The sequence below is a fragment of the Cucurbita pepo genome, chromosome LG09 (genome assembly GCF_002806865.2).
Source record: "Cucurbita pepo subsp. pepo cultivar mu-cu-16 chromosome LG09, ASM280686v2, whole genome shotgun sequence".
Lineage (NCBI taxonomy): Eukaryota > Viridiplantae > Streptophyta > Magnoliopsida > Cucurbitales > Cucurbitaceae > Cucurbita > Cucurbita pepo.
The window spans coordinates 6,011,401-6,037,358 of NC_036646.1; the positions used below are offsets into that span (position 1 = coordinate 6,011,401).

The 25,958-nt window shown below is 37.2% G+C and overlaps 1 protein-coding gene across 1 annotated transcript; it reads right to left on the reverse strand.

Moving 5' to 3' along the window:
* Window positions 1–9,864: 9,864 nt before the first annotated feature.
* LOC111801993 (protein PHLOEM PROTEIN 2-LIKE A9-like) lies at window positions 9,865–11,803 on the reverse strand. The gene is made up of 3 exons (XM_023686254.1): window positions 11,626–11,803; window positions 11,458–11,528; window positions 9,865–10,501 (listed from the first exon to the last, which is right to left on the reverse strand). The coding sequence occupies exons 1-3, from the start codon at window positions 11,731–11,733 to the stop codon at window positions 10,072–10,074; spliced, it is 609 nt and encodes a 202-aa protein (XP_023542022.1). The 5' UTR covers window positions 11,734–11,803; the 3' UTR covers window positions 9,865–10,071.
* Window positions 11,804–25,958: the final 14,155 nt, after the last annotated feature.

Below are 25,958 nucleotides of genomic sequence, written 5' to 3' on the forward strand. Positions count from 1 at the left end.
AAGTAATTCAATTAACATAGTGTGCCTGACATATCAGAAGTATTATGCATCATACGACATGGAAGTCACAACAAAATCTATAACATGACATAAGCGTCTCATATCATAACTTGCAATATAAATATAACATAACATACGGCATACCATCACATAACATAATAAACAAACATTGAACAGTCCTAAGTATGAAATGTGTAAGAGTCACAGAGCATGCATTCATGCTTCAAGAAATTTTCCAACCAAACCAATAGTTGAAGCAACCAAAATCACAGCTTAGCATCAACTTGCTTTAATAATTCTCCTTGTGCCTTTTTATTCTTCAAATCTAACGTGACTATAGATCCTTTTTCTTTTGTGGAACTAACCCTCTTGCAATATTCTTTTATGCTTTTGATATTGACCAAGTTTGCATCTCTGCGTCTTGAGAAAGAATCGTTTCATCAACATCGGTGACTTCGGGGTTCTTGACGAACAAAATTCCCCATCGACTTCACCCAATTGGAATGTCGATCACTTTGTTTCTTCAACTTGGGGAATATGAATAATCGTCTTAGCAGAGGGATTCACCGGAGTGACCAGCTGAAGATTGAGAGAATAAAGGGAATTTGGGTTCAGACTTTTTGGATCAACAACACTAGAATATACATTATATTTATATTACATCAAATCAAACACAACATGATAGTTAAAACACAAAATAAGGGTTGGACACAAAACATTTTAAAATAAAAAGGTGTGGAGGACGATGGGTGAGGCGTGTCTATGGCACCTGCTCTAGAGTTCACTCCCGACCTCGACCAGATCTTTGTTTACCTGAAAAACATGAAAAACATAGAATGAGTACAATGACTCGGTAAATAACCTACTTGTAAGCTCTTAATTGTGTCCTTGATATGCTAAGGTACCACACTCTTTCTTTTCTTGTTCTAGTTCTTGTTGTAAGTACTTGGGCCCTTAATTTTGTTCTTGACTTGTGGGTTCTTATAATGATCTTATCGTGAGGACCTTGGTCTTTGGATTCTTAAACCTTAGTTCTACTCTAAGAGCCCTTAATATTGAGGTTCTAGGTCCTTGTTCTTAGAACTTGGATCTTAGTCCTTGATTGCTATCTTGTTCTTGGATGCTTTCTAGGTTCTTGCTCTTTTCTTGGTTTCTTGGTTTGCTCTCCAAGACACTTTCCCTAAGATTTACGATACTAGTCATGAACGTGGCAACCTGTGCACAATGTCTCATACGTTCCAAGCGACACAACCATAACCTACGTCCAAGGCTTCATGTGTTCCAAGCGACGTAGTCTGAACCAGCATCTAGGGCTTAACCTATGATACGGTCTGAAACATATGCCCAAAGCCTCATGTGTTCCAAGCGGCATAGTCTGAAAACCTACATCCAAGGCTTCTTACGTTCCAAGCGATGCAGTCTAATCCTGCATCCAGGGCTTGCCTTGTGATACGACCTGAATACCTATGCCTAAGGTTTCATACGTTCCAAAGGCATAGTCTGAATACCTATGCTCAAGGCTTCATACGTTTCAAGTAACGTAGTCTAAGTCATGAACATGTTGTACCATGGAAGGACTTAGAAGGTACTTGATTCGTGACTAAGGTAATTTACTCTATTCTTGTTCCATCATGGGCCTAGATTACTCTCCATGAAAGACTATAAAGGTCAAGTGATCGGTGCAAAACATGAACATGACATCCTGCAAATCGTGAATAGGGTACCCATAACATGGTGTAGGGCATCTCATCTAGGTGAGGGAAACATGAGGCCAAACATGAAATCCTGCTAAGAAAACATGGTATAAGGTATCCTACCTAGAAGAGGAAAACATGGACCTCTAAAAGCATCTCATGATGGGAGGTCATGGATCACAATTGGACATGATTAGAGCACTACCTAGCATTCTTGAATTTCTGTGTCTGAGGGCCTTGGTCCCTTATCCTTGAGTGGTACCTAGCATTCTTCTTACNTTCTTGTTCTAGTTCTTGTTGTAAGTACTTGGGCCCTTAATTTTGTTCTTGACTTGTGGGTTCTTATAATGATCTTATCGTGAGGACCTTGGTCTTTGGATTCTTAAACCTTAGTTCTACTCTAAGAGCCCTTAATATTGAGGTTCTAGGTCCTTGTTCTTAGAACTTGGATCTTAGTCCTTGATTGCTATCTTGTTCTTGGATGCTTTCTAGGTTCTTGCTCTTTTCTTGGTTTCTTGGTTTGCTCTCCAAGACACTTTCCCTAAGATTTACGATACTAGTCATGAACGTGGCAACCTGTGCACAATGTCTCATACGTTCCAAGCGACACAACCATAACCTACGTCCAAGGCTTCATGTGTTCCAAGCGACGTAGTCTGAACCAGCATCTAGGGCTTAACCTATGATACGGTCTGAAACATATGCCCAAAGCCTCATGTGTTCCAAGCGGCATAGTCTGAAAACCTACATCCAAGGCTTCTTACGTTCCAAGCGATGCAGTCTAATCCTGCATCCAGGGCTTGCCTTGTGATACGACCTGAATACCTATGCCTAAGGTTTCATACGTTCCAAAGGCATAGTCTGAATACCTATGCTCAAGGCTTCATACGTTTCAAGTAACGTAGTCTAAGTCATGAACATGTTGTACCATGGAAGGACTTAGAAGGTACTTGATTCGTGACTAAGGTAATTTACTCTATTCTTGTTCCATCATGGGCCTAGATTACTCTCCATGAAAGACTATAAAGGTCAAGTGATCGGTGCAAAACATGAACATGACATCCTGCAAATCGTGAATAGGGTACCCATAACATGGTGTAGGGCATCTCATCTAGGTGAGGGAAACATGAGGCCAAACATGAAATCCTGCTAAGAAAACATGGTATAAGGTATCCTACCTAGAAGAGGAAAACATGGACCTCTAAAAGCATCTCATGATGGGAGGTCATGGATCACAATTGGACATGATTAGAGCACTACCTAGCATTCTTGAATTTCTGTGTCTGAGGGCCTTGGTCCCTTATCCTTGAGTGGTACCTAGCATTCTTCTTACCTTGGTAGTCGTAGAGCTTGTGTGGTATTGTTCTTGGTTCTCAATCTGGTAAGTTTCTAAGGTTCATAATTCATTGAGACATAAGTTGTAACATGCATTCATAAACAAATGAATCCATCGTAGTAACAAGCTTGAGTTATTCTAGAAATTCATGAGTCATAATGAATTCTTTAGAGGGTTTTAGAAGAGTCTTGAGGTGTTTCCTTTAGGTGTTTCTTGGGTCATAACTTGGTTTAGGTTCCATACTACCTCTAATCAACTTGAAATCTCAAACATATCTTCATGTCCTTAAGACCAGACCTTCTAGAAAGTAGTAAGTCATTTGGAGTACATATAGACCTTGAAATATCATAAATAGTCTAAGGGGCAATTTGGTTATTTTACCCTAATTCTTGGTTTTGTTACTTAATGGGTTCTAATGCTTTCAAACTTCACAATATCATCAAACATCATAAAATAAGATCTACTACAAAGTTTCATAGCATTTGGAGGTCATCTAGGTCATGAACCAAAGGTAAATTACCTTAGGAGTATTATGGTCATTTTACACCGTTAGAGAAAGAGAAGAAAGAAGAATGAAGGAAGATTAGGGTTTTTGAGGAAGGAGGAGGAGATCGGATCAGAACCTACGCCGGAGATCCGAGTCCCCAATCTAAACCGTCAATAGTCCGAGGCAAGGTGCTCTCACAAATCGCACCTTCCTATTTCGTCGAAACGTCCAAGAACTTCAGGTTAGTCCACGAGTGTCTAGATTGAGAAGTCATCAAGATTTTCGTGTGTTAGCGACGTTTTGTGTTGATCCTTGGACTCTTACCCTCAACAGCCTTATCTGGTTAAGTTTCGGAGTGAAGGCGGCCAAGATTGGCGTTCGAATCGGAGTTTCAAGAAAACGTGATTTTCGGTGAGAACTCGTGTTTTTCTCCGAATTCGAACTCAAATATTAAGATCTGTAATTATCAGAAAAATATAAGAAAATTGTTTCGAAGGAGTAGAATATGAGATCTACAAGGTTCGTGAAGAAAATCTATTGAATCACATTACGGATTGGAAGATAAAAAAATCGGAAGAAAATAGATCGGAACGTGAAAGAGGCCTGGAAAATTAAAAATAACGCAGGAGAGGGGGTGGAGACGCCGCCACGCGTCGGACGGTGTGCGGAGGAGCGCGACGGAACCGGTGATCGACACGTGTTGATCACCGACTAGTGAGGTGCGTCCTCACCCAGTAGCGGACACGCGTCAGGCACGCGGATCCGGCCGGCCCGACCCGATGCCTCTAACCCGCGTTTGCTCGGGAAGCCGCGCGTGGGCATACGCTCGTAGGATTTGCGCGTAGAAACCCTCCAGGGCGCGTGAGCCACTGTTTTTCTTTCCGTTCGGTCTCTGTTTGCTTGTTTTCCGACCCGATTTTGATGCTGACCCTATTATTATGTAAATTAGGACGTGTCAAGGAAATTTCAGAATTGTTGGAATCCATTCCGTCAAGAAAACTCAAACTCGGGAAGGCACGCGTCAACCAACTAAGTAGCCATTTGGATTCTCACAAGTAGTACTTGTAGGAACCGCAAGGAACAAGCATGCATGCTACTACCCATTAACTTAGCTAGCCGAACCTAGTATATTAGTATGGAAACTGCGAAAATAAAATGATTAAGGAAAGCTAGATATGAAATGTTTATTAAATCTGTTTGATTGAGATTCTGATAAAGTATGTATGCATGAGGAGGATGGGAAACTTGTGAATCTGCGCTACGGGTAAAGATGGACGTTATCTTCCCGTTGAGCATGTTTGTTAATATTGCATGAATTGCTGCATGTTAATTCTTATGCATGATGATTGCTTGTGTTATCTTTCTTGATGAATAGGAAGAAATTATGAGCTTAGATTAGGGTGCTTGTGACTAAGTAGGCTAGACGAGACCCTAGATTGGGGGACCTCTAGAATACCGTGCAATTAGACCCGCGAAATGATTACCGACGGATCCAGAGCCCAGAATTCCAAACCCGATAGGTTTGTGAGACCAGACACGAAAATCCTAGAGATACATGAATCCAAGTCTAAGCCACCAAGTTCCACCCTAGAAAGAATAATAGGTCACCACGGTAACTGTAGGTAGCCCGCTAGAGTTGAGCAGTGTAGATAGTGTCATCAGAACCTCCACTTCCCTCTCTCCTCCGGTACGGTGATCGTTGAGCTTAGCAGATCCGGATAGGGAAGTGTGACAGGTGCCCAGACCTAGTGGTGATAGCTAAGGAGTCTTCTGAACAAGACTCTTGGGCCGTAGAAACCCGTCCCTGAGCGGGGGACGTGGAGCCACATAGGATGACTCAGTAGATGACCGGCACATAGGAGGTCGCACCCCGTTTAGTGGATGTATGGTCCTGTGTGAGGGTCNAACGTGTTCTTGAATTTCTGTATCTGAAAAGAGACGGCGATGGAAACGTCGTCGTTCGGCAGGAGAGAGAAAATTCTTAGAAAGACAACGTATCGGGTCGGGTCGGATCTGGGTTATCCAGTACAAGAATAAATCCATGATCTTTGGCCCAAGTATGCGAGCCAATCAGGAACCGCAGTCCAGACGACCTCAGCAGCAGTCGCANCTAACCTCCATGGATGATGTTCAAAGAGAGTCACATATTCAGATCCAGCCATACGATCCCCTCAGATTTACTTATGAGGTCGTGCCTCACCTCAGGACACTGATCATTTTACTGCTTAAGATGGGAAAGCCTCCTAAGATACAGAAAAAAGAGTTGTAGCTTAGATCACTGTTCTTAGAAACCCGAGAAAGATCGTGGTTACCTACCAAGATAAGGATGCGAAAAGAGCCTACAAGTAGGCTGCTTACTGAGTATTTTTATACTCATTCCTTTCTACTTTTTTTTTTTTTCAGGTGAGTGATGCCATGGTTCGAGGCAGGAATGCGTGCTGAATCTTAATGCCACAGAGGAGTGTCCCGGAGCGTCTAGGAGTCTGTGCATACTTTTGTTTAGATCTGTCATGCATAGTTTTGTAAACCATTTACATACTGTTCATTGAACTCATATGCTACTCGAACACTTTGTTTTGGATTTCAAAACATCTACATAATTGCTAAAGTTTTTTTTTGTAATTTCGTCTTGTCCATTTACTTTTACATGTTTTCATTGCATAGTCGGTAGGTCCAGCCCTTGATTTCGAGATTCAAATTTTGGGCTGTGACAAACTTACTCAACTTGATCCTTTGAAGTTAAAGAACTTGTCAATTTGAAGGAAAATGGACCGTAGGCAGGAATTTGACCTTACCCCCAATTTGAGCCCAAAACTTATTTCCTTCAATTGGTCACTCTCCTGAGTTATTTCTCTTCGTGGTCTTCTATAGGAACACTCCTTGGAGGTGTCGAAATTGATTGGAATTGACCTTGCTCGACGAATTTGCGTTAAGCTCGAATTGGATTTTGAAGTTCTTCAATGGCGGATTTGATTGGGGGAATGGTTTCTAGACACTTTTAGCACTCGATTCCTTCATAGAACTTATGAGTAGTAATCTAGTTTAGAACTGTCGGAACAAGTTTAAGGAGAAATGGTGGAGATTGCTCTCGAATTTGGAAGATACCCGAGAGTATGAGACCCAAAATCTAAACGCTTATTGCTTGTTATTGGGAGCTTGATTCAATTCGATTCTTGTTCCATACTATTGCCTCAACTTCAAACTTTATAGGGAAGCTTACATCGACATTGAAATCTCTAGAATAGTCGTGATTTGGAGATTGAATTTTTTTGGATAATTCGTAAAAAAATTTCTCTCCAAACAGCGAGCTACCGACTTTCAATTTGAATTTTACCATTGGATGTGGTGATCTGTGAATGTTCTTGATTGTGTTCAATCTTGGAGAAGATCCAACGGCTGGATATTAAGATTCGATGAATTTTGTGTACGAGGTCACTGTGAAAGTTCTGATTCTGAGCATAGGAGCATTTTCGTAGTTCTAAACATTCTTCCTCCTTTGGAGTTAGTTTTTCCTTTCGACTATCTTGAAATTTTTTCTAGATATAAACTAAAAATTCAAAAAATTTCTTAGAAATTGAAAAATGTCCTTTTTCTTCTTTTGCTTGCCTTTTCCTTCCCAATCGTCTATCAAAGGTTTTAAATCTTTAAAATTACTTCTTAGAGTATAAAAATGTCTGGTTGAAGACCTTGTCTTGGCTTAAATTTTTTCATTCCTTTCCTTCGTTTCCTTGGGTTACTTTTATCCTTAAGTTGGAGTGTTACAAGACAAGTACGTTTATTTTGGCTAGCATTGATAGTCTGACCATGATACAAGAAAGTTATACTAAGATTTGTTGGATTCCCACGTTCGCTAATTAAGGGAAAGATTCGAGGTATATAAATAAGGAACATTATCTCTAAGAAGAATATGTAATGGTACAGAGATTAAAAAAACGATCACAAAGTCGCCTGAAAATGCATTCCGGCAAGACGCTAAAGATCCCGCGTCTTCAATTAACCCATGAACCTACCAGAAGTCCTACACTTCAGCCACTCCTCAAAACTCACTTGCAAGAAAAGAAAACATGAATATTGAGAGAAAACGACCGAAGCCGAATGATTTACCTCATCAGACATAAACGCCGGTGAAATAGAGACCTTCGATCTAACACAAACCACCAATGAGACACACAAGAGATTAACATAGCCGTCGTTCTTGAGAATAGAACGGTAGGATTCAACGAGTTCTATGTGAACCAATCAGGAACCGCAGTCCAGACGACAACGTGTTCTTGAATTTCTGTATCTGAAAAGAGACGGCGATGGAAACGTCGTCGTTCGGCAGGAGAGAGAAAATTCTTAGAAAGACAACGTATCGGGTCGGGTCGGATCTGGGTTATCCAGTACAAGAATAAATCCATGATCTTTGGCCCAAGTATGCGAGCCAATCAGGAACCGCAGTCCAGACGACCTCAGCAGCAGTCGCAGCCCAGTTGAGAGCTCGGTCCAGCAGACACAGAGCAACGATCCACAACCCATCCTTCCATTCGGCTCAATCATACAACCAGCTTCGGCCTTGACCCACATACTCGAGGCAACAACTCGAAGTCCACGCCTCGACCCGATTCATGACCCGTGCACGCGTCTTCTTCCCACAGCGACACGTGTCTCGCATGAAGACGTCGACTCCTTCCGCTTAATCGGCTCGGCTCGGCTCCTCCACTCAAAACTTGGCCATCCGGCTCGATATAGATAATTTGATACCGATTCCTACATTTTTTTACCCTCATGGAACTGAATTTGACCTTTAAGTAAGGCAATTACATTCAGTATAATGTTCTATTTCCGAGTTCAAGTTGATTTTGACTAGGAATGTGAATTTTTAACAAAAATGAGATGGGCATTCTAATAGGAAATAACTCTCAACAATACTTTGAACAACTTCGGGAGATGAAATTCAAACGTACTCGAGTTTAGGGAAAACCAAGTAAGTGACCTTAGCATTAGTATGGTTAGAAATTGATGATTGGTATGATGACACGTGCCCCGTGGTTCTGCACGTGTCATATGCTTGATATGTGTGATATGTATATGAAACGATATGACTATGATATGTTTGTGAACGATATGATTATGATATGTTTATGAAACGATATGACTATGATATGTTTGTGAATGATATGATTATGATATGTTTATGAAACGATATGACTATGACATGTCTATGAATGATGTGTTTATGAAATGATAGGACTATTATATGGTTATGATATGATATGTGTGATATGTTATGATTATGAAATGTCGGTGATATGTTATGTTAATATTATGGTATGTGTTATAATGTGACGTGTTGATGATACAATATATGTTATGGTGTAACACGTTTGACGTAACAAAATATGTTGTGACGTGTTTTATGATATGATATAATATGATATGTCAAAGGATATGTTATGCATGATGTGACACAAAAACCATGTATGTTATAAATGATACGAGATTCAACTCCTATACATGCCTTAAAGGCTATGTTGAAAAATGATATGATATGAAAGAAAATGAAATGGGGTTGGCAACGGTCGCTATTCCCAATAGGTGTTTGGCAACAACAGCTTTAGAGAATGCTCACTTGACCAAGAAAGGGGCCTAGGAGGTGTGCGAACCGACTAGTAGGCCCTTACTCGTACGTGTGGGTCGTGTGTAGAACAGCAAATAAACATCCAATTACCCATTTAGGATAGCCACCCAAAGGAATATACACTGAAAGGATAAGTCCCATTCACGATTTTATGTGTTTGCATCTAACCCTAACAGTGGGGTCACTTACTGAATATTTCTTAAATACTTAAGGCATGTGCTACTTCTCTTCCAAGTAAAAGCAAAACAAGACACTCCTATACAGCTGACGACAGTATCGCAAGTCGAGACCATAGCACATGCATAAGATAGTTCTATTTATTTTTTTAGACTTAGGTTAGAATAGGGTGTTTTTATCTTTAATGTTTATTTATTTAGAAATTGTTATGTTATTTTAAAGACAACTTCAAACACGTAAGTCTATGACAGTATTTTATGTTAAAGTTTCAAATGATTATTTCCACACAAATGAGTATGTCATGCATATAGTAGTGATTTTAGACAATCATAAATCTAGAATCGTTACAAAATATGTCAAATAGAAGTTAGATAAACTTTCACAAGAAATCATACAAGGAGACTCACAATAAGGTTTGTAATTTTAAATAGTTGAATATATGAGAAAAATGTCAAAAAAAAAAAAAAAAATCGAATCGCATCCAAAATGGTTATCACGAGGCATGAAAAAAAAAATCCCGATCCAAAATGGAAACAGTAATAAAGAGTACTAAAGAAAGACTAGATATGCTACCTAGCCGCTAAATATCCTCAATCATACCAGATATTTACTTGTAATAAAGAGTACTAAAGAAAGACTAGATATGCTATACGAGATATTCGTGTATAATAAAGAGTATAGTAAACCAAGTATACGATCGAGCTTAACCCTAAGGAACCCTCCAATGAAACCTCATTTGTTTGATAGGGCGGGGGGGTTAAGAGGAGGACTCCTCATTTTTGGGATCAGCTGGTTCGGTCTCCTCAATGAAGGCGTGATTAATGGTCAACCCTCCCTTCCACTTCTTATTCCATACTTCATACAAACCAAAATGGATTTCTGGGGATTTCGACATGTCGGATGGTGGAGGCGTAGCATTGATTTTTAAGGGTTCTTTTAAATCATCAGGGATGCATATATTTTCACGTTGGAGTGGCTTGTCAAGTTGGAATTTCTTATAAATGTATTTCCCTGACTTCCCAACCTTGGCCATCACATAAACATCGACATCCTTCCATCCAAACGCATCTGGTTTCAATGACACTTCGAAACCCACTTTATATGTCTTCCCAGACTTCACCTCCTTAGTTGAGCATGCTACTTCTAGCCATGAAACTTGCTTCAGTTCTGCCGCACAATCTATTCTCCTGCAAAAATGACACAAATTTGTAGACAATAATTAATAGATAGCTTATCTAACCATAGGATTCTGTGATAGCACGTCGGTTAGGAAAGAGAAAGGGTGTGAAAACCTGTTCCTAGCATACGAGTTTCCGCTCAAGGCTTTAAAATATGTCTGTTATGGGAAGGTTTCCACACCCTTGTAAATGGTGTTTTGTTCTCCTCCCCAACCAATGTGGGACATCACAATCTACCTCCCCTTCGGGGTCCAGCGCCTTCACTGACACTCTTTTCTTTGGGCCCCTACCAAATCCACCCCCTTTAGGGCCTAGCGTCCTTATTGACACATCGCCTTCTTGTTTGTTGGCACATAGTCCGGTGTCTTGCTCTGATACCATTTGTAACGACCCAGGTCCACCGTTAGTAAATATTGTCCTCTTAGACTTTCTCTTTAAAGCTTCCCTCAATACTTCAAAACTGGTATACTAGGGTAAGGTTTCACACCTTATAAATGTTAGTTGTCCTCCCCATGAAAGTGGGACATCACACTAGTAAGACAAATTATTAAAATAATTTAATTTTGGGACTAGATTTTAGCTTTTTTAGTTTATTTTGTAATAAATTTTAATAAATATCCTTACATAAATAATTTTAGTAATATTATATTTAGTTCAACTTATATTTTAAAAAAACAAATATTGTATATGTGAGATCAAATGTTGGGGAAGAGAACGAAACATTATTTAGAAGGGCGTGGAAAAGAGAACAATATTTGTTAGTGGTGGGTTTAAGTGGTTACAAATAGTAGGAGAGCCTGACATCTCTTTAGTAAATGCATGAAAATTTCGATAAAAACCCTAAAAAAAACAATATCTGCTATAATATATTTATAAATCTAAATTTTAATTTAATTTTCATTCATTGATATGAGTTTGTTTAACCATTAGTATACTATATCGAAAAGCTTAATCGAGAAACTGACCCGTCGAGTTTCTTCCAATAGCGATCATCGTTGCCCCATGTGATCTTAAAGCCTCTCGGATAAATTTTGACCTTCCACAGATCAAATGTTAGAAAAATGTAAAAATCTTGAGTTTCATACGAAATAGTTTAAAGAAAAGAAAACAAAGAGGCTGTCCAATGGGCAAACCTTGTTGCCCTCCTTGACAAAGGCATCTTCTTCTGGTACTCTGTGAGGCCCCTTTTGCTGTTCCTCCTGCGTGTCCTTTTGCTTTTCCTCTTGCGTTCCCTCTTTCATTATTGGATTATTACAACCTTCCACAACAAAAATTAAGAGCTTCAATGTATGCTTGTTTGTATCTTTAAAATTAGCTTAACTAACTCTTTATAAGATGGAACAAAAAGGGTGTTAGTGGATAAGAACAACACGACATTTGAAAAAATCGAAAGATTAACGTGGAAAAGTAAAAGATTTTGAGTGATAAACATGGTGTTAAAAAGCCTCCCCTACTTTAATTAACTTTTGACTTTGTTTGGGTAAAATAGAGTTTGAAGAATATTTGGTAAATTTTAGAAATCTTGTTTGATTGTGAGTTTGCAAACGGACCTTAGTTTTTTACTTGTATGTGAGATCCCACATTGACTGGAGAGGGGAACGAAGCTTTCTTTGTAAAGGTGTGGAAACTTCTCTCTAGCTTTTAAAAACATTGAGAGGAAGCTCGAGAGAGAAAACCCAAAAAGAACAATATCTGTTAGTTATAAACTTTGGCTGTTACACTCTACGTGTTCCTTTGTCTTGTTCATCTTGAAGGAAAGTCCAAAAGTGAAAGTAAAAAAAATGACAATATCTGCTAGCAGTGGGTTTGGGATGTTACACTCTATGTGAAACTTCTTCCTTTGTCTTGTTCACCTTGAAGGAAAATTCGAAAGGGAAAGTCCAAAGAGGATAATATCTTCTAGCGGTGAATTTAGTGAAACTTCTTCCTTTGTCTTGTTCACGTTGAAGAGAAGTCCGAAAAGGAAAGCCGAGAGAGGATAATATCGGCTAGCGGTGAACTTAGGCTATTACGCTCTATGTGAAACTTCTTCCATTGTCTTGTTCACCTTGAAAGGAAGTCCGAGAGGGAAAGTCTAAAGAAGATAATATCAGCTAATGGTGAACTTAGGTGGTTATACTCTATGTGAAATGTGTTCTTTTGTCTTGTTCACCTAGAAGGAGAATTCGAAAGGAAAAGTCCAAAGAGAATAATATCTGCTAGCGGTGAATTTAGGCGATTACACTCGATGTGAAATTTCTTCTTTTGTCTTGTTCACCTTGAAGGGAAGTTTGAAAGAAAAAGTTCAAAGAGGATAATATCGGTTTGAAGTACCAAATAAATAATTAAAGAGTGATTAAATATTTTGTAACGCTAGCGGTGTATACAATTTTGCATTTTAAAAACAAAAAGTAATGCCATGGAGATTAACAATTTTAGAATATAAATTTATAAAATTAATAAAATCATTCAAATACGTATGTGGGAGTTAAACAAAAGAGTTATACAAAATATTCAAATATGGAATACTATGACAAAATACGTAACTCCTACCAATGACCGCTATTGTTACGAGCCATCCTATTCAATGTTCTTAATATCATGTGTCTATATCATAGGTCATTGAAAGACAACACCTAGGTGCATCGCCTCCATCGAGTTCGTTTGGATTTCTATGGTCTACTAATTCCATGGTTCTTATCACCCTACATTTGATCTATCAAGCCTCGTCACTCCTCCTTCAAAGTGTACTTTACTCATCTAGGTTACTCGGGTTTCTAGATGCACTTAGTTGATCTGCTACTAATCTTATTGGTTTGTCTAGGTCCTTACGTGATATGTGTAGGAGAACATGGATGCCTCATCAATCTCGAACTCTAGGGTCATTTAACGGTTGAGATTTATGTTCTAAAGCCTAGTAATTAATTATTTAGTTTTTAACAATAATTTTTATTATTTTATTTGTAATTTAATTATTATCCATCGTATGAAAATCCAAGATTATTGATGTAATCTTAAACAATATGTGGTTGACATACAAAAGGATCGTGTCCAAGTAATAACCTAAAGAGTCTAATATATGGATAAGGTTGGGTGGCTTATTTTGATAACACTATTGATATGACCCACTTTGTAACTGTTACAAATGATTTGATCCAAATCGTTCATTTGGAGACACGCAAGTGGGGGTATCCTATACAATAAGTTTGTATAAGACTAGACCAAGAAATATTTAATGACTCTTTATAATTCCGTTAATTGAGAAGATTAATATTTCAGATGATGATCATATGCGACTTGATCTTAATCCTGTGGACCGTGTGTAGAACAGTAAATACATTGTATGATGATCATGTGGACCGTGTGTAGAACAATAAATACACATCCAATTACCCATTTACAATAGTCGCCCAAGGAAATATACACGAAAAGGATAGGTCTCATTCACGATTTCATGTGTTTGCATCTAACCCCAACAATGGGTCACTCACTAGTTATTTCTTATAAAGTCACACACTACTTCTATTTCAGATAAAGGCAAGACACTCCTGTACCACTAATGACAATATCGCAAGTCGAGACCATAACACATGCATAAGATAGTTGTATTTATTTTTTTAGACTTACGTTACAATAAGGTGTTTTTATCTCTATGTTTATTTATTAAGAAATTGTTATGTTATTTTAAAGACATCTTGGAACACGTTAGTCTATGACAGTATTTTATGTTATAGTTTCAAATAATTATTTCCACACAAATGAGTATGTTATGCTTACAATAGCGACTTTAGACTATCATAAATCTAGGGTCGTTACAAAATATGTTAAATAGAAGTTAGATAAACTTTCACAAGAAATCATACAAGGAGACTGTCACAATATGATTAGTAATTTTAAATTGTTGAATATATGAGAAAAATGTCAAAAAAAAAAATTATCCCGATCCAAACGGTATAAAGATATGGTTGATTTTTCGGATAATTTTTTCAGTGACACCCATCTCGAAGAATCTAATGCTTGTCAAATTAACAGGAAAATGAACGTCCTCCTAACTTTTCCAACTTCATTAAGCTAAAACCTTGTCAAATATTTGCATATAAATAAAGGGTAAAATATGATACAGGGGCGAAGCTACGAGACCGAGTTCCATCTCTCGAATCAATCTTGCTTGAGTTGAGGCTTTCTTTACTCTTCGTGTTTGAAGAAATAAATAGGGAGAGGTGAATGAGGAGTACTAGTTTTCGTGCTTGAATTTCTCTTTTCTTCTTTCTTTCGGTGTAAATAGGTGAAAAACAAATAGACTCCGTCTTCGTCTTCTGACTTTGACTTTGGATGGTAAAGAAAATCACATCATTTCTTTGTCTGTCTCTTTATTCAAGAGCTTGATAAAGCTGTTTCGTTCGCTCCTTCCTGACCTTACTCTTTTTCTTAAATCATATGAGAGTAAGAAAAGAAGAAAAAGAAAAAGAATAAGAAATAAATAGGTCAAGGAATAGAGGGAGGAAAAGGTTACGGAGCTCAACAAGCTGCTCTAAACCGTAAGGAATATGTAAACAACATAGAAAGACTAGATATCTTGCACAAGATATTTGTCTATAATAGAAAGTTAAATATGATATATACAGTAAACCATAATTCAACTATAACGGTTTAACTTAAACAATAAAACTAAGTATATCATCACCTTAACATTTTCCTACAACCCTAAGGAACCCTCCAATGAAATCTCATTCTTTTGGTATGGTGGGTTGAGAGGAGGACTCTTCATTTTTGGGATCAGCTGGTTCGGCCTTCTCAATGTAGGCGTGATGAATCGTCAACCCTTCCTTCCACTTCTTATTCCATACTTCATGCAAACCAAAATGGATTTCTGGGGATTTCGGCTTGTCGTTAGGCTTGTCGGATGGTGGAGGCATAACCGTGATTTTTAAGGGTTCATTGATATCATCAGACATAACCGTGACCTTAGTTTCTTACTTGTATATGAGATCTCACATTGACTGCAGAGGGGAACGAAGCTTTTTTGGTAAGGGTGTGGAAACTTTTCTTTAGGTTTTAAAAACCTTGAGAAGAAGCCACGAAGAGAAAGTCCAAAGAGAACAATATCGATTATCGGTGGGCTTAGGTGGTTATACTCTATTTGAAACTTCTTCCTTTGTCTTGTTCACCTTGAAGGAAAGTCCAAAAGGTAAAGTAAAAAAAATGACAATATCTACTATAAGTGGGCTTGAGCTGTTACACTCTATGTGAAACTTCTTCATTTGTCTTGTTCACCTTGAAGGGAAGTCCAAAAAAGATAATATTTGTTAGCTGTGCACTTAGACTGTTATACTCACGTAAAATTTCTTCCTTTATCTTGTTCACCTTGAAAGGAAGTTTGAAAAGGAAAGTCTAAAAAAGATAATATCTACTAGTGGTGAACTTAGGCTGCTACACTCTATGTGAAACTTCTTCATTTGTCTCGTTCATCTTGAAGGGAAGTCCGAAATGGAAAGTCCAAAAAGGATAATAACTGTGTTGAGATATATTATTTATGAAATATATCTTAGATATTATATCTTAATATTTTCATATTTTATTTTATTTTCAATATTTAATTAGTTTATATTTTTTTTTATAGGTATTAGTTGGTAGCTTATATCCTATTTAAAGGTTATGAATATAAATAAATACACACCTCCCCAATTCTATTTTTATTTCTATTTCTCATTCTTAACAATCTGTTAGCTGTGTGCTTAGACCGTTACACTCTATGTAAAACTTTTTCCTTCATCTTGTTCACCTTAAAGGGACATTCAAAAGAGAAAGTCCAAATACGACAGTGTTGAACTTAGGCAATTACACTGTATGTGAAACTTCTTCCTTTGTCTAGTTCTTTGTGTTTTGTAATAAGTCCACACTCAAAGAATAAAAAACGGGTAAAAGTTCAAAGGAATAAAGGAAGAATATTGTGTGAGCAAGGATGGATGAATGTCATAAGTATACATGGGTGAGTCAAATTTGAGCTCTTGGGAAGAATTTTGCTATAGTAGAGTGTATCTTCACCTTCAATTCATCCTCCAATGCTATGTAGAAATGGCAACTTTTCTCATGCTGACCACTATTAATAGAACAAATAATTTCTATTTAGGCAAGAAACGGGAGAGTGGCTTTATCCATTGGCTAACGAAAAACCCTATAATTGACTGTTTATAGTATTTTTGGAAGGTGGACGATATAATTAAAAATTTATGACTTAATTTTTGTATTAGCTATAATGAGTATGAAAATTATCATGACACGATTTTTAGAGACTTCAAATCTTGGACAATTACTAAAAAGACAAAAGGTGAAATCAAATAAAAATAAAAGTAAAATAAGACATGAGATGAAAACCCAATAAAATTTAAATCAGAAATCCAAATTAAATTCAATTATTTATAAGGCAATGTAGTTCAAATATTACACACCAATAATTATACAAAAGACTCCAAAATGTAAAAATGGACGGATGCTCTAGAATGACTCCTTCTGTGATTGCACAGCTCTCAACCACTCTTCTACCTTGACCGCCAGCCTACGAACACCTGAAAAAGAAAGGAGAAAAGGGTGAGTATAGAAATTGTAACGGTTTGATAATATATATATATATTCAAACATCGCTGGAAATGATTTCCAGTGGGGTTAATATCACGAGGATAACCGCCCCACCTCCCCCTTAAAGCCTCCCCACTCTCATGCTCTCTATCACCAACTCTCACGTTCCTTTCTTTTGTAATCTACACACGTGGCTGAGAGGGAAATCAAGTGTTATCTGAGAAGGAGACCGAGAGATTATACGACGAGGATTTCAAATTTCAATGAAGATTTTGGGGATTTAGGAACAAAGGAGTGTCGTGGTGCTATTGTACAAATGAGAGGTGGATGAACGACGACGGAATCAAACGTGTTAGTGAAAGACTGAGTGATTGAATGGTTGATTAGAATATATATTATTAAGAGCAAGAAGCTCTAATATATATAGGGAGAATATAAAAAGAAAATTTAAAAAATCTGCTAAAAATATGCAGAAAATCTAGTAACATTAAACTCCTAATTTAGAATAATCTAAAACAAGTGATCTTTTAACATTTCTTTGTTTAGATGCGGCAAACTCCAAGCTTTTTCCTGAAATCTTCAAACTTGCTAAGTGGCAGAGGTTTGGTAAGGACATCTACAATTTGATCTTCAGATTTGCAGTAGCAAAGAGTCACATCACTACTCTTTTGAACTTCTCGAACAAAGAATAAGTTGATGTTGAAATGCTTAATTTTTTCATGAACAAGTCTTTGTCACTAGATCTCTGATCAAGCACTGATTATTCTCAAACAACACTTTATAGCCTTTATCAAGTAACTAATCAGCACTTAGATTTTGATCAATATTAGGTACAAATAAAACATCTTGAATAAATTCTGTACTTGCTTGTTATAGCTACTGTGTCTTTTCCCTTGACTTCAAAGTGTTCACCATTTTCAATCCTCACTCTCTTGACTTAAGTGTCTTTTAATTCCTCAAAAAACTCATTGTCATATGTCATATGATTTGTTCACCCACTGTCAATTAACCAGCTTTTACTTGATTCTTTGTGTTAGTGAAAGAATGAGTAATTGAATGGTTGATGAGAAGATTGTATAATGAAGAGCAAGAAGGCTATATATATATATATATATAGAATACAAAAAGATATTTAGAAAATCTACTTGCAGAAAATCTGGTAACAAACCGTAAACAAATCAAAACTAAATCAACTCAAAACTATAAGGAGATTTAATCAGATACTAACTGACAGCAATCTAAACAAACACGTGATCTTTAACACTCCTCCTTGTTTAGACGCTGTGAATTCCAATCTTTTTCTTGAACACCCATCCTACTCCAATTATCTTTCTGTTTAAAGGTCGATCAACCAACTCTCTGGTATTGTTTTTCTCAGTCACCGAAAGCTCCTCTGACAGGTGCATCATCAACCAAAGCATCTTGTCGTTCATCTTCAGACTATTCTAGTCGTTCTTCTTCTGACTCTTTTAATAAGCTACCAAAGATTAAATTGTTTGGTGCATTAGAAATCTAATTCACCTTCGTCAGTTCTTCCTAATTCCATTGCTCATTTCCAGCAAAATGAACATCTCGGCTCACAATAACACGACTAGTGTGTGGTTGAAAAACTCTGTAAGCTTTGGATATAGTGCTATACCCAACAAAAATGCCAGCTTCTACCTTCTTGTCAAGCTTATCATGCTTGACCTATGGAATGTAAGTGAAGCAAAGACACTCAAATACTCTAAGAAACATTAAAGAAGGTTTGTAACCATATTAAACTTCAAATGATGTCAGGTCCTTCATAGCTTTTGTTGAAATTCGATTTTGCAAGCACACAACCGTGTTTGTTGTTTTTCTCCACAAACGTTTTGGAAGATCTTTCTCATGAAGCATGCATCTTGTCATCTTCATTATGAATCTATTTCTCCTTTCACTGACGTAAGGCACCTTCAATCACCCCTTTTTGCCTTATAGACCTCCTTTGCTCTTGTGCTTGTAAAGAATTCAAGAGCTCTGTAAGAGAAATCTTTGATAGGTCGTTGGTGTTCTCCAAAGTAGTAATGGTGGCTTCAAACTTCTCTGGAACAGTAACCCGCAGCTTTTCAACAATCCTGGAATCATTTATCACAGAACCATGCAATCTCATATTGTTAGCAATGCTAAGAAGTCTGTCAGAGTACTCTTTCACCGAACTCCTACATCTTCTACAACTTGAAATCCCTAATCAAATTCAGGACTTTTATTCCACAAATCCTCTCATCTCCTTCATATTCAGCCTTGAGGTAATCTCAGATTTCCTTTTCTGTTTTGAGGGACATTATTCGCATGAAGATCAATTGAGATACAGCTGTAAATAAGCAAGCTTTTGCCTTTGATTTTCTTGTCTTCTTTTCCTTCTGTGCTTTGATTTGTGCTACAGTAGAATTTGCTGGAAGTTGAGGGACCTCGTAATCCTCTTTTACTTCTTCCCTAAGATCCAAAGCCTCCAGATAAGTCTCCATACGAACTGCCCACATTTGATAATTGTCTCCATCAAAGATTGGTGGTGTAACCATTGAAAAGCTGGATTCTCCTTCCATTTTGATCTCATAGATCCCTTGAGAAGACGACTCAGATACCAATTTGTTAATGAAAGAATGAGTGATTGAATGGTTGATTAGAACATATATTATTAAGAGCAAGAATGCTCACTCTATATATATAGAATATAAAAACAAAGTTTAAAAAATCTGCTAAAAATCACAGAAAATCAGGTTATCTGGTAACAAACCAGTAAACAAATCAAAACTAAATCAACTCCTAACTATAAGGAGATTTAATCAGAAACATTAACAGAAAAAATACTAACTGACAGCAATCTAAACCAGGTGATCTTTACAAAACGTAAACGGCATTGAAAAGTCGTTGAAAAAGAGGGGGAAAAGACCGAAGGCTTACTCTATGTTCTCGGGTAGAGGAGATGAATCTTTCGGACTCAAGTTGGAGCCCTAACCCACAAACCCAACCCATTGCAACCCACGAAACAATTACCTGCTTTAGACGTGCACGGCTCAATGACCCAATTACTCACAGCCTAAAACCAAACGCGTGAGGTCGGTTCAACTTTTGACTCAAAAACTCGCGCCTCGACTCGAAGCAACTTGCGCCTCTCCTTCAACTGCACACATACTCGACGCATGATCTCCCCCAGCCGTGGCTTAAATTTGGCTCGTCGTTGGCTTGCATAGCAGCTCGGTTGACTCGGCTTGACGGCTTGACTCGACGTCTTAGCTTGACGGCTTGGTGGCTTAGTGTACAAAATTTATACCATTCCCCAATTTTTTGACCCTCCTAAAGCCATTTTTGACCTCATTAAGGGAAATTAAGGCTAGTAAGACTCCCGTTTACTCAATTTTATATAGTTTTAGGACTTATATCGGAAATAATCATCATGTTTATCTAGATTAAGATATTGATATGTCCTAAGTATGTGATAGGTGTGATTAAACATCGAAGTATAGTGCTCGATACAACTACCAAGTAATTAATAACTTTGGACAAGGCCAATCATGTAAGTGACCTTACTGTTGAAGTTAGATAATTGAATGATGTATGATGGTGCATGCCTCATGTCCCCTCCACACACCATATTATTTTATGCTATGTTTATCTCTTCTATGTATTGACATATGATGTTATGCTATGTATGCATGTGATATCCATTACGTTGTGTTATGAATGAAATGAAATGTTATGTGTCATGTTATGTCTTGCCATGTAAATTTATGTGATGGATTATGTGATGACTGTCATGTATACATGATGCATATATGAAACTATCATGGATGAAAGAAGAAAGGGAATGATGTTAATGTTATGTTATGAATGAAAATCATGGGGACCTCATGCATGTATGTATGTCATATGCATCGGGTTACTTCCCTATTATGTTATGCTAGTATGAATTCGTACCTTTGATATTTATATTTGCCATGATATCATGTGGGCTTTTCCTTTTCTATGGCATCTGGTGACGTGTTAACACGTTGTGCCCAACCAAGTCATGCCTAAGGGGTACAGATACGAGCCTGCCTGGTGGGTCCATGTGCGCATACGTGGGCCGTGTGTGGAGAAGTATCGCACATCGAACCATACCCATAGCTGGAAAGACCATAAGGTCATGTTATGATTTGAAAATAGGTCCCAATCATGTTATGTTTATTATTGCATTACTAACGTCAAAAGTGAGGTGACTTACTGAGTTTTTCTAAAAAAAAACTGAAACCACATGCTACCCTTATATTTTTAGGTAAAGGTAAAGTTACCATAGATGACGAAGAATACTAGAAAAGCCATGAAGTCAAGATAGGTCAAGATAGGGTAGTAGAATACATTATTTTACATTTAATAGTTAATAGGTAGTTTCTTTATATTTCAGGTTACAAGACTACGTTATTTCAAACTTCTTATTTTTTAATTAAATATGTAAGTCCATGATTTATTTTTAAGTATTAATTGTGAATTTTTGCATATGTATTTAAGGCAATGTAGTGACGTCACTAATCCGGGGCAAGAAAATTAGGGGCGTTGATCGCTTGTGAATGTATATATTAAAATGATGTAAAACTCACAAGAATAAGTGCAAGTATACACTATCACAAGTAGCAAGTAATAAGTACATTATCGATTCCAAAGAGAACCTATCCTTTTGGTAAATTTAATTGCTGGAAATTAAGTGAGTTTTTTTTTTTTTGTAACATTCAAGTGGGTGTTGTGATTTTGACTACTTAAACAAAATTAAAGCAGAGTGCCACTGCTGTCCAAAAACAGAAAATAATGAGAAAATCAACTATAATAAAGAAGGTTTGGCTAAGAGAGATTAAACAGATAAATTGTCGAGCTTTGTGGTAGATTTTAGTTCCTTTTAATAGATTCTCAAGCCCACTTCCGAGGGTCATGAATGGTGATTATTTCCATAATCATTGTAATTTCTATTAACAAGGCTCTAGGAGAAGAATTATTCATAACCCTTCTATTACCCTTCAAGTCTCCTTGCTATGGAACTAGAGTATCAAAGAGGATTTCATTGCTCCCTCTCTTCTCCCGAATAAGAGAACAACTATGTATGTAAAGTAGCTAATTAAACATACATGTAAATCATTAACAACAACTCTTTAATAAACTAAAAATCATACCGTCAACATACTTAAACTATATAAAACTCTCTCGCCTCCCCTATAAAGTTTAGCTCTCCATACAAACTGAATTAAACAGAGGAATTCGCATCTCAATCATATAAAATTGATGGAATGAGAAAAGAGAATAAGGAAATAGAGAGTTATCCCGGTCTGTTGTCGTTCGTCAATGGAAGTTCCCTTCTCTTGAGCTCTCACGTCCACCTCTTTGCCCTAATCAATCCTTGTTGGTTTCCTTTTCCTTCGGCTGACAACAGCTGCTGGATTAGTATTTTCTTCTTCTTCTCTGGTTTCACAGCAGTTCACAGCAGCGGAGGCTGCTGCTGTCTAATCCGATTTCTCTCCCAAAGTGTGGCTTTCCCTATTTTAGATATCCTTACCCTTGTATAATGGTTGTTTCTTCTCATTTAGGGCTGAGAAAGGATAAAATCGTCCACCTATGATGTTTTTAATTTGGTAGCCAATGATCCATGTGGACTGCTGATGTGGATTAAAATTTCCAGGTCATCCCCGAAAAGTTTGCTTTCCGGATTGCTTTAACATCAAGGTCAGCAATTTATTTCCAGATTTGCAAGCAGTGTTATTTCCAGATTTGCTACAGCATCATGGTTCAGCATAATTGTTCTGGAATTTTACCAAATAACTCAATAAGTGTACAATTAAACTCGATTTATGCAAATTGATCTTCTTTTCATATTAAACCACAATTGACTATTTCATGTATACTAATTAGAATAAATGGAGCAATTAATGAGAAAATGGTGAGTCTAAGTACAATATTAACAGTAAAAAAACTTGATATAACTATATTTTTGGAGAGTTATCAAGCATTGAAAAATACTCAATAAGCAATCTACTTGTATCTTATTGCATTCTTAACCTAGTAAGTATCCACCGACTTTACTTAAGGCTTTATGAAGTTTAGGCCTAGGTTCCAGTATTATAACTAGGTACCGCGACACTCCGTGCAAGTCTTTTAAATTGAAGCGTACCCCCTAGGGTTCTATTCCAGGTTTCCAATCTTTCTTTTCTACGACTTAGGTAGCTTGTCTTGCTTATGTAGTGAATGATCAGTGTCCTAGGTTAAGGATAGACCTCATAAGCTGCAAAACAGTATGGCTTGATTTGAATTTGAACATCATACATGAAGGTTAGCCGCCAGATCCTCCCACGGGACCATAAAGTGCCAAAGTTTGGGGAAAACGATACCCCATGTGCTTGTCGGCTACTGGGCCAACCTACGTGGTCCCATGTTCCCTCGCTCAAGGTTGGGTTTACAACACAGACATCCTATTCATGAGACCCCTTAGCCATTTCAACTAGGTAGGGGCTTGTGTCGTGCTACTCTAACTGGTGACGCCTAGCACCACGGTACAAGAACTGGAGTAGAGTCTCGATGGTACAAAAAAGGAGTAGAAAGGGTAGTAGACAGACTAGTGACACTGTTGACACTTCTTTAGCCTGATGAGCCATCTTGGTCGTTCTTCGTTGCTGTGGAGGCCTACAAGGTTCTTAGGGGCGTCTAGGTAGTTTAAATCTCATCTCTGCTTCCAAGACGCTGAGGGCTAACTCCTTTAGGCTAATCCAAGTCTCTAGGTACACTTAAGTCTAGATCTCTGATTCCTGCTAGCGATCCTAGGCTGTAAGGTCTGTTGGAAACGTTTTGACCCAAATCAAAGTTTAGACTGTACAAGCTATCGCGCCTTAATCTTACCTGAGTTTCTTTCATTCATGTTTTTTCTAGGGAGTTGTACTTATCGATAACCTAAGCGCGTAATCTATAATTTAAACTTCGCCTTGGTTATATTTGGGAGCTAAGGAGGTCTATTGGGTTCCTAGGACGGCTAGGTGGCTTAACATGGACTTCTACTTCCAAGTTGTTTTGTTTTGACTCCTCGAGTCTTTCTTAGTCTGGGAGCACAAGGGTCTAAAGCCTCTGACCGTCACTCATGATCCTAAGGTACTTAGTCTACTAGAGGCGTTCTGACATAGGTCATCGTCTAGCCAACCAAACTCTAACGCCTTAGCTCTGTGCATAAAACATGCTCTACAGGAAGAACACACAGTCAAACACATGGAACTAAGACATACTATATCATGCGCACATACAAGAAAACAAGCTCGACGGAGAGATAACATCCACTAATCACTTGAAGCACATATCACAATTGTTGAAACTTCTTTCTAACACAATAGACAACATATAACAACATTCATCACAAATTTCATCATAGGGGCATTTTGGAAATTATTTACATCATGCATAACATTCTTATCCATATTGCCCAACTAATATTCTTGTCACGCATATTCTCTTCCTAGCTTCACATAATACATAAAACAACATGGTTTTTGGAAATCTCAACCAAAGAGCCATAACATACATACGATACAATTGTAAAATTCGCGAGAGTGGAAGACAGATCGAAATGGAGTCAACGATAGTCGGGATCTGAATGGAAGAGCAACGAAGAAGTACATCGGAAACTTTTAGTAAGAGAGTGAAATATAATTGAAACTTTCGAAGAAATTGGGTGAGAAAGAAAGGATCCACGAGTCAAAATGCGGGTCAGATACCCATATCCATACCCGTTTCCACCGTTCTCACAACCCACCTGACACACGCAGCCCAACGGTCCATTAAGCCTAGTAGACGCTCGCAACCCAACGACCTCAGTTTTTACCTCTATGTGAAACTTCTTCCTTTGTCTTGTTCTTTGTGTTTTGTAATAGGTCTATAAACTTCAAAAGAATAAAGGTAATATTCTTGGAGGAAGCATATATTGTGAGCAAAGATGGATGACTATCAAACGTATACTTGATGAGTCAAATATGAGCTCTTGGTTAGAAGAATTTTGCTATAGTAGAGTGTATCTTCATCTTCAATTCATCCTCAAATGCTATGTAGAATGTAGAAATGGCAACTTTTCCCATGGCGACCACCTTTAATAGAATAAAGAATTTTGAAAGGTTTCCGGCGATGGATATTATTAAAAATTTATGAATTTTTATAATATTTTTGTATTAGTTATTATTAATGGTATAATAGAGCATGAAAGTATAACTTATATGCTCATATAAAAATATTTTATAAGGCTATTTATTAAATTTATAATATGTTTGTATATTTTTAAATTCTAAATAACATTTTTTCAATATTATAGTATTTCTAAATATTTTTTTATTGCAATATTTTATTAATTTTGTTATATTTTTATTATTTGATATAAAGTCATACTTACATAATTTCATTTTATTGTTTAAATATAAATGAAAGTTCATAGCTTTCGTTCATAATTGAAATTTCATAATCTATTTACATTAGGATACACATGATTTAGTTGAACTATCATATTTGATTCTTATAAGTAAATAAAGAAAATCTTTAATAAAAATAAATAAATAAGCTTAAAAAATAACATACTAGTCGTAAAACCCATTTTTGGTGTTACGTAAAGTTTTGCTTTTTAAAACAAAAGGTAACACGATGGAGATTGACAATTTTAGAATATAAATTTATAAAATTAATAAAATCATTCAAATATATTTTCGGGTTAAAGAAAAGAGTTCACAAAATGTGAAAATATGGAATACATTGACAAAATACGTAAAGACAATAGGACACGGATCTAAAAGTCCTACTGCAGCTACACGACTCCAAAACACTTCTGTCAACGACGGCTTTGTTACGAGTCATCCCATTCAATGTTCTTAATATCATGTATCTATATCATAGGTCATTGAAGGACAAC

Excerpts from the sequence above, each read along its gene's own strand:
- LOC111801993 (XM_023686254.1), bottom strand. The coding sequence starts at position 11,733 with ATGAAAGAGGGAACGCAAGAGGAAAAGCAAAAGGACACGCAGGAGGAA. Across the intron at positions 11,529-11,625 it reads TTGTCAAGGAGGGCAACAAG|GTCAAAATTTATCCGAGAGG; the intron begins GTTTGCCCATTG and ends GATCTGTGGAAG. Across the intron at positions 10,502-11,457 it reads TATTGGAAGAAACTCGACGG|GAGAATAGATTGTGCGGCAG; the intron begins GTCAGTTTCTCG and ends TCATTTTTGCAG.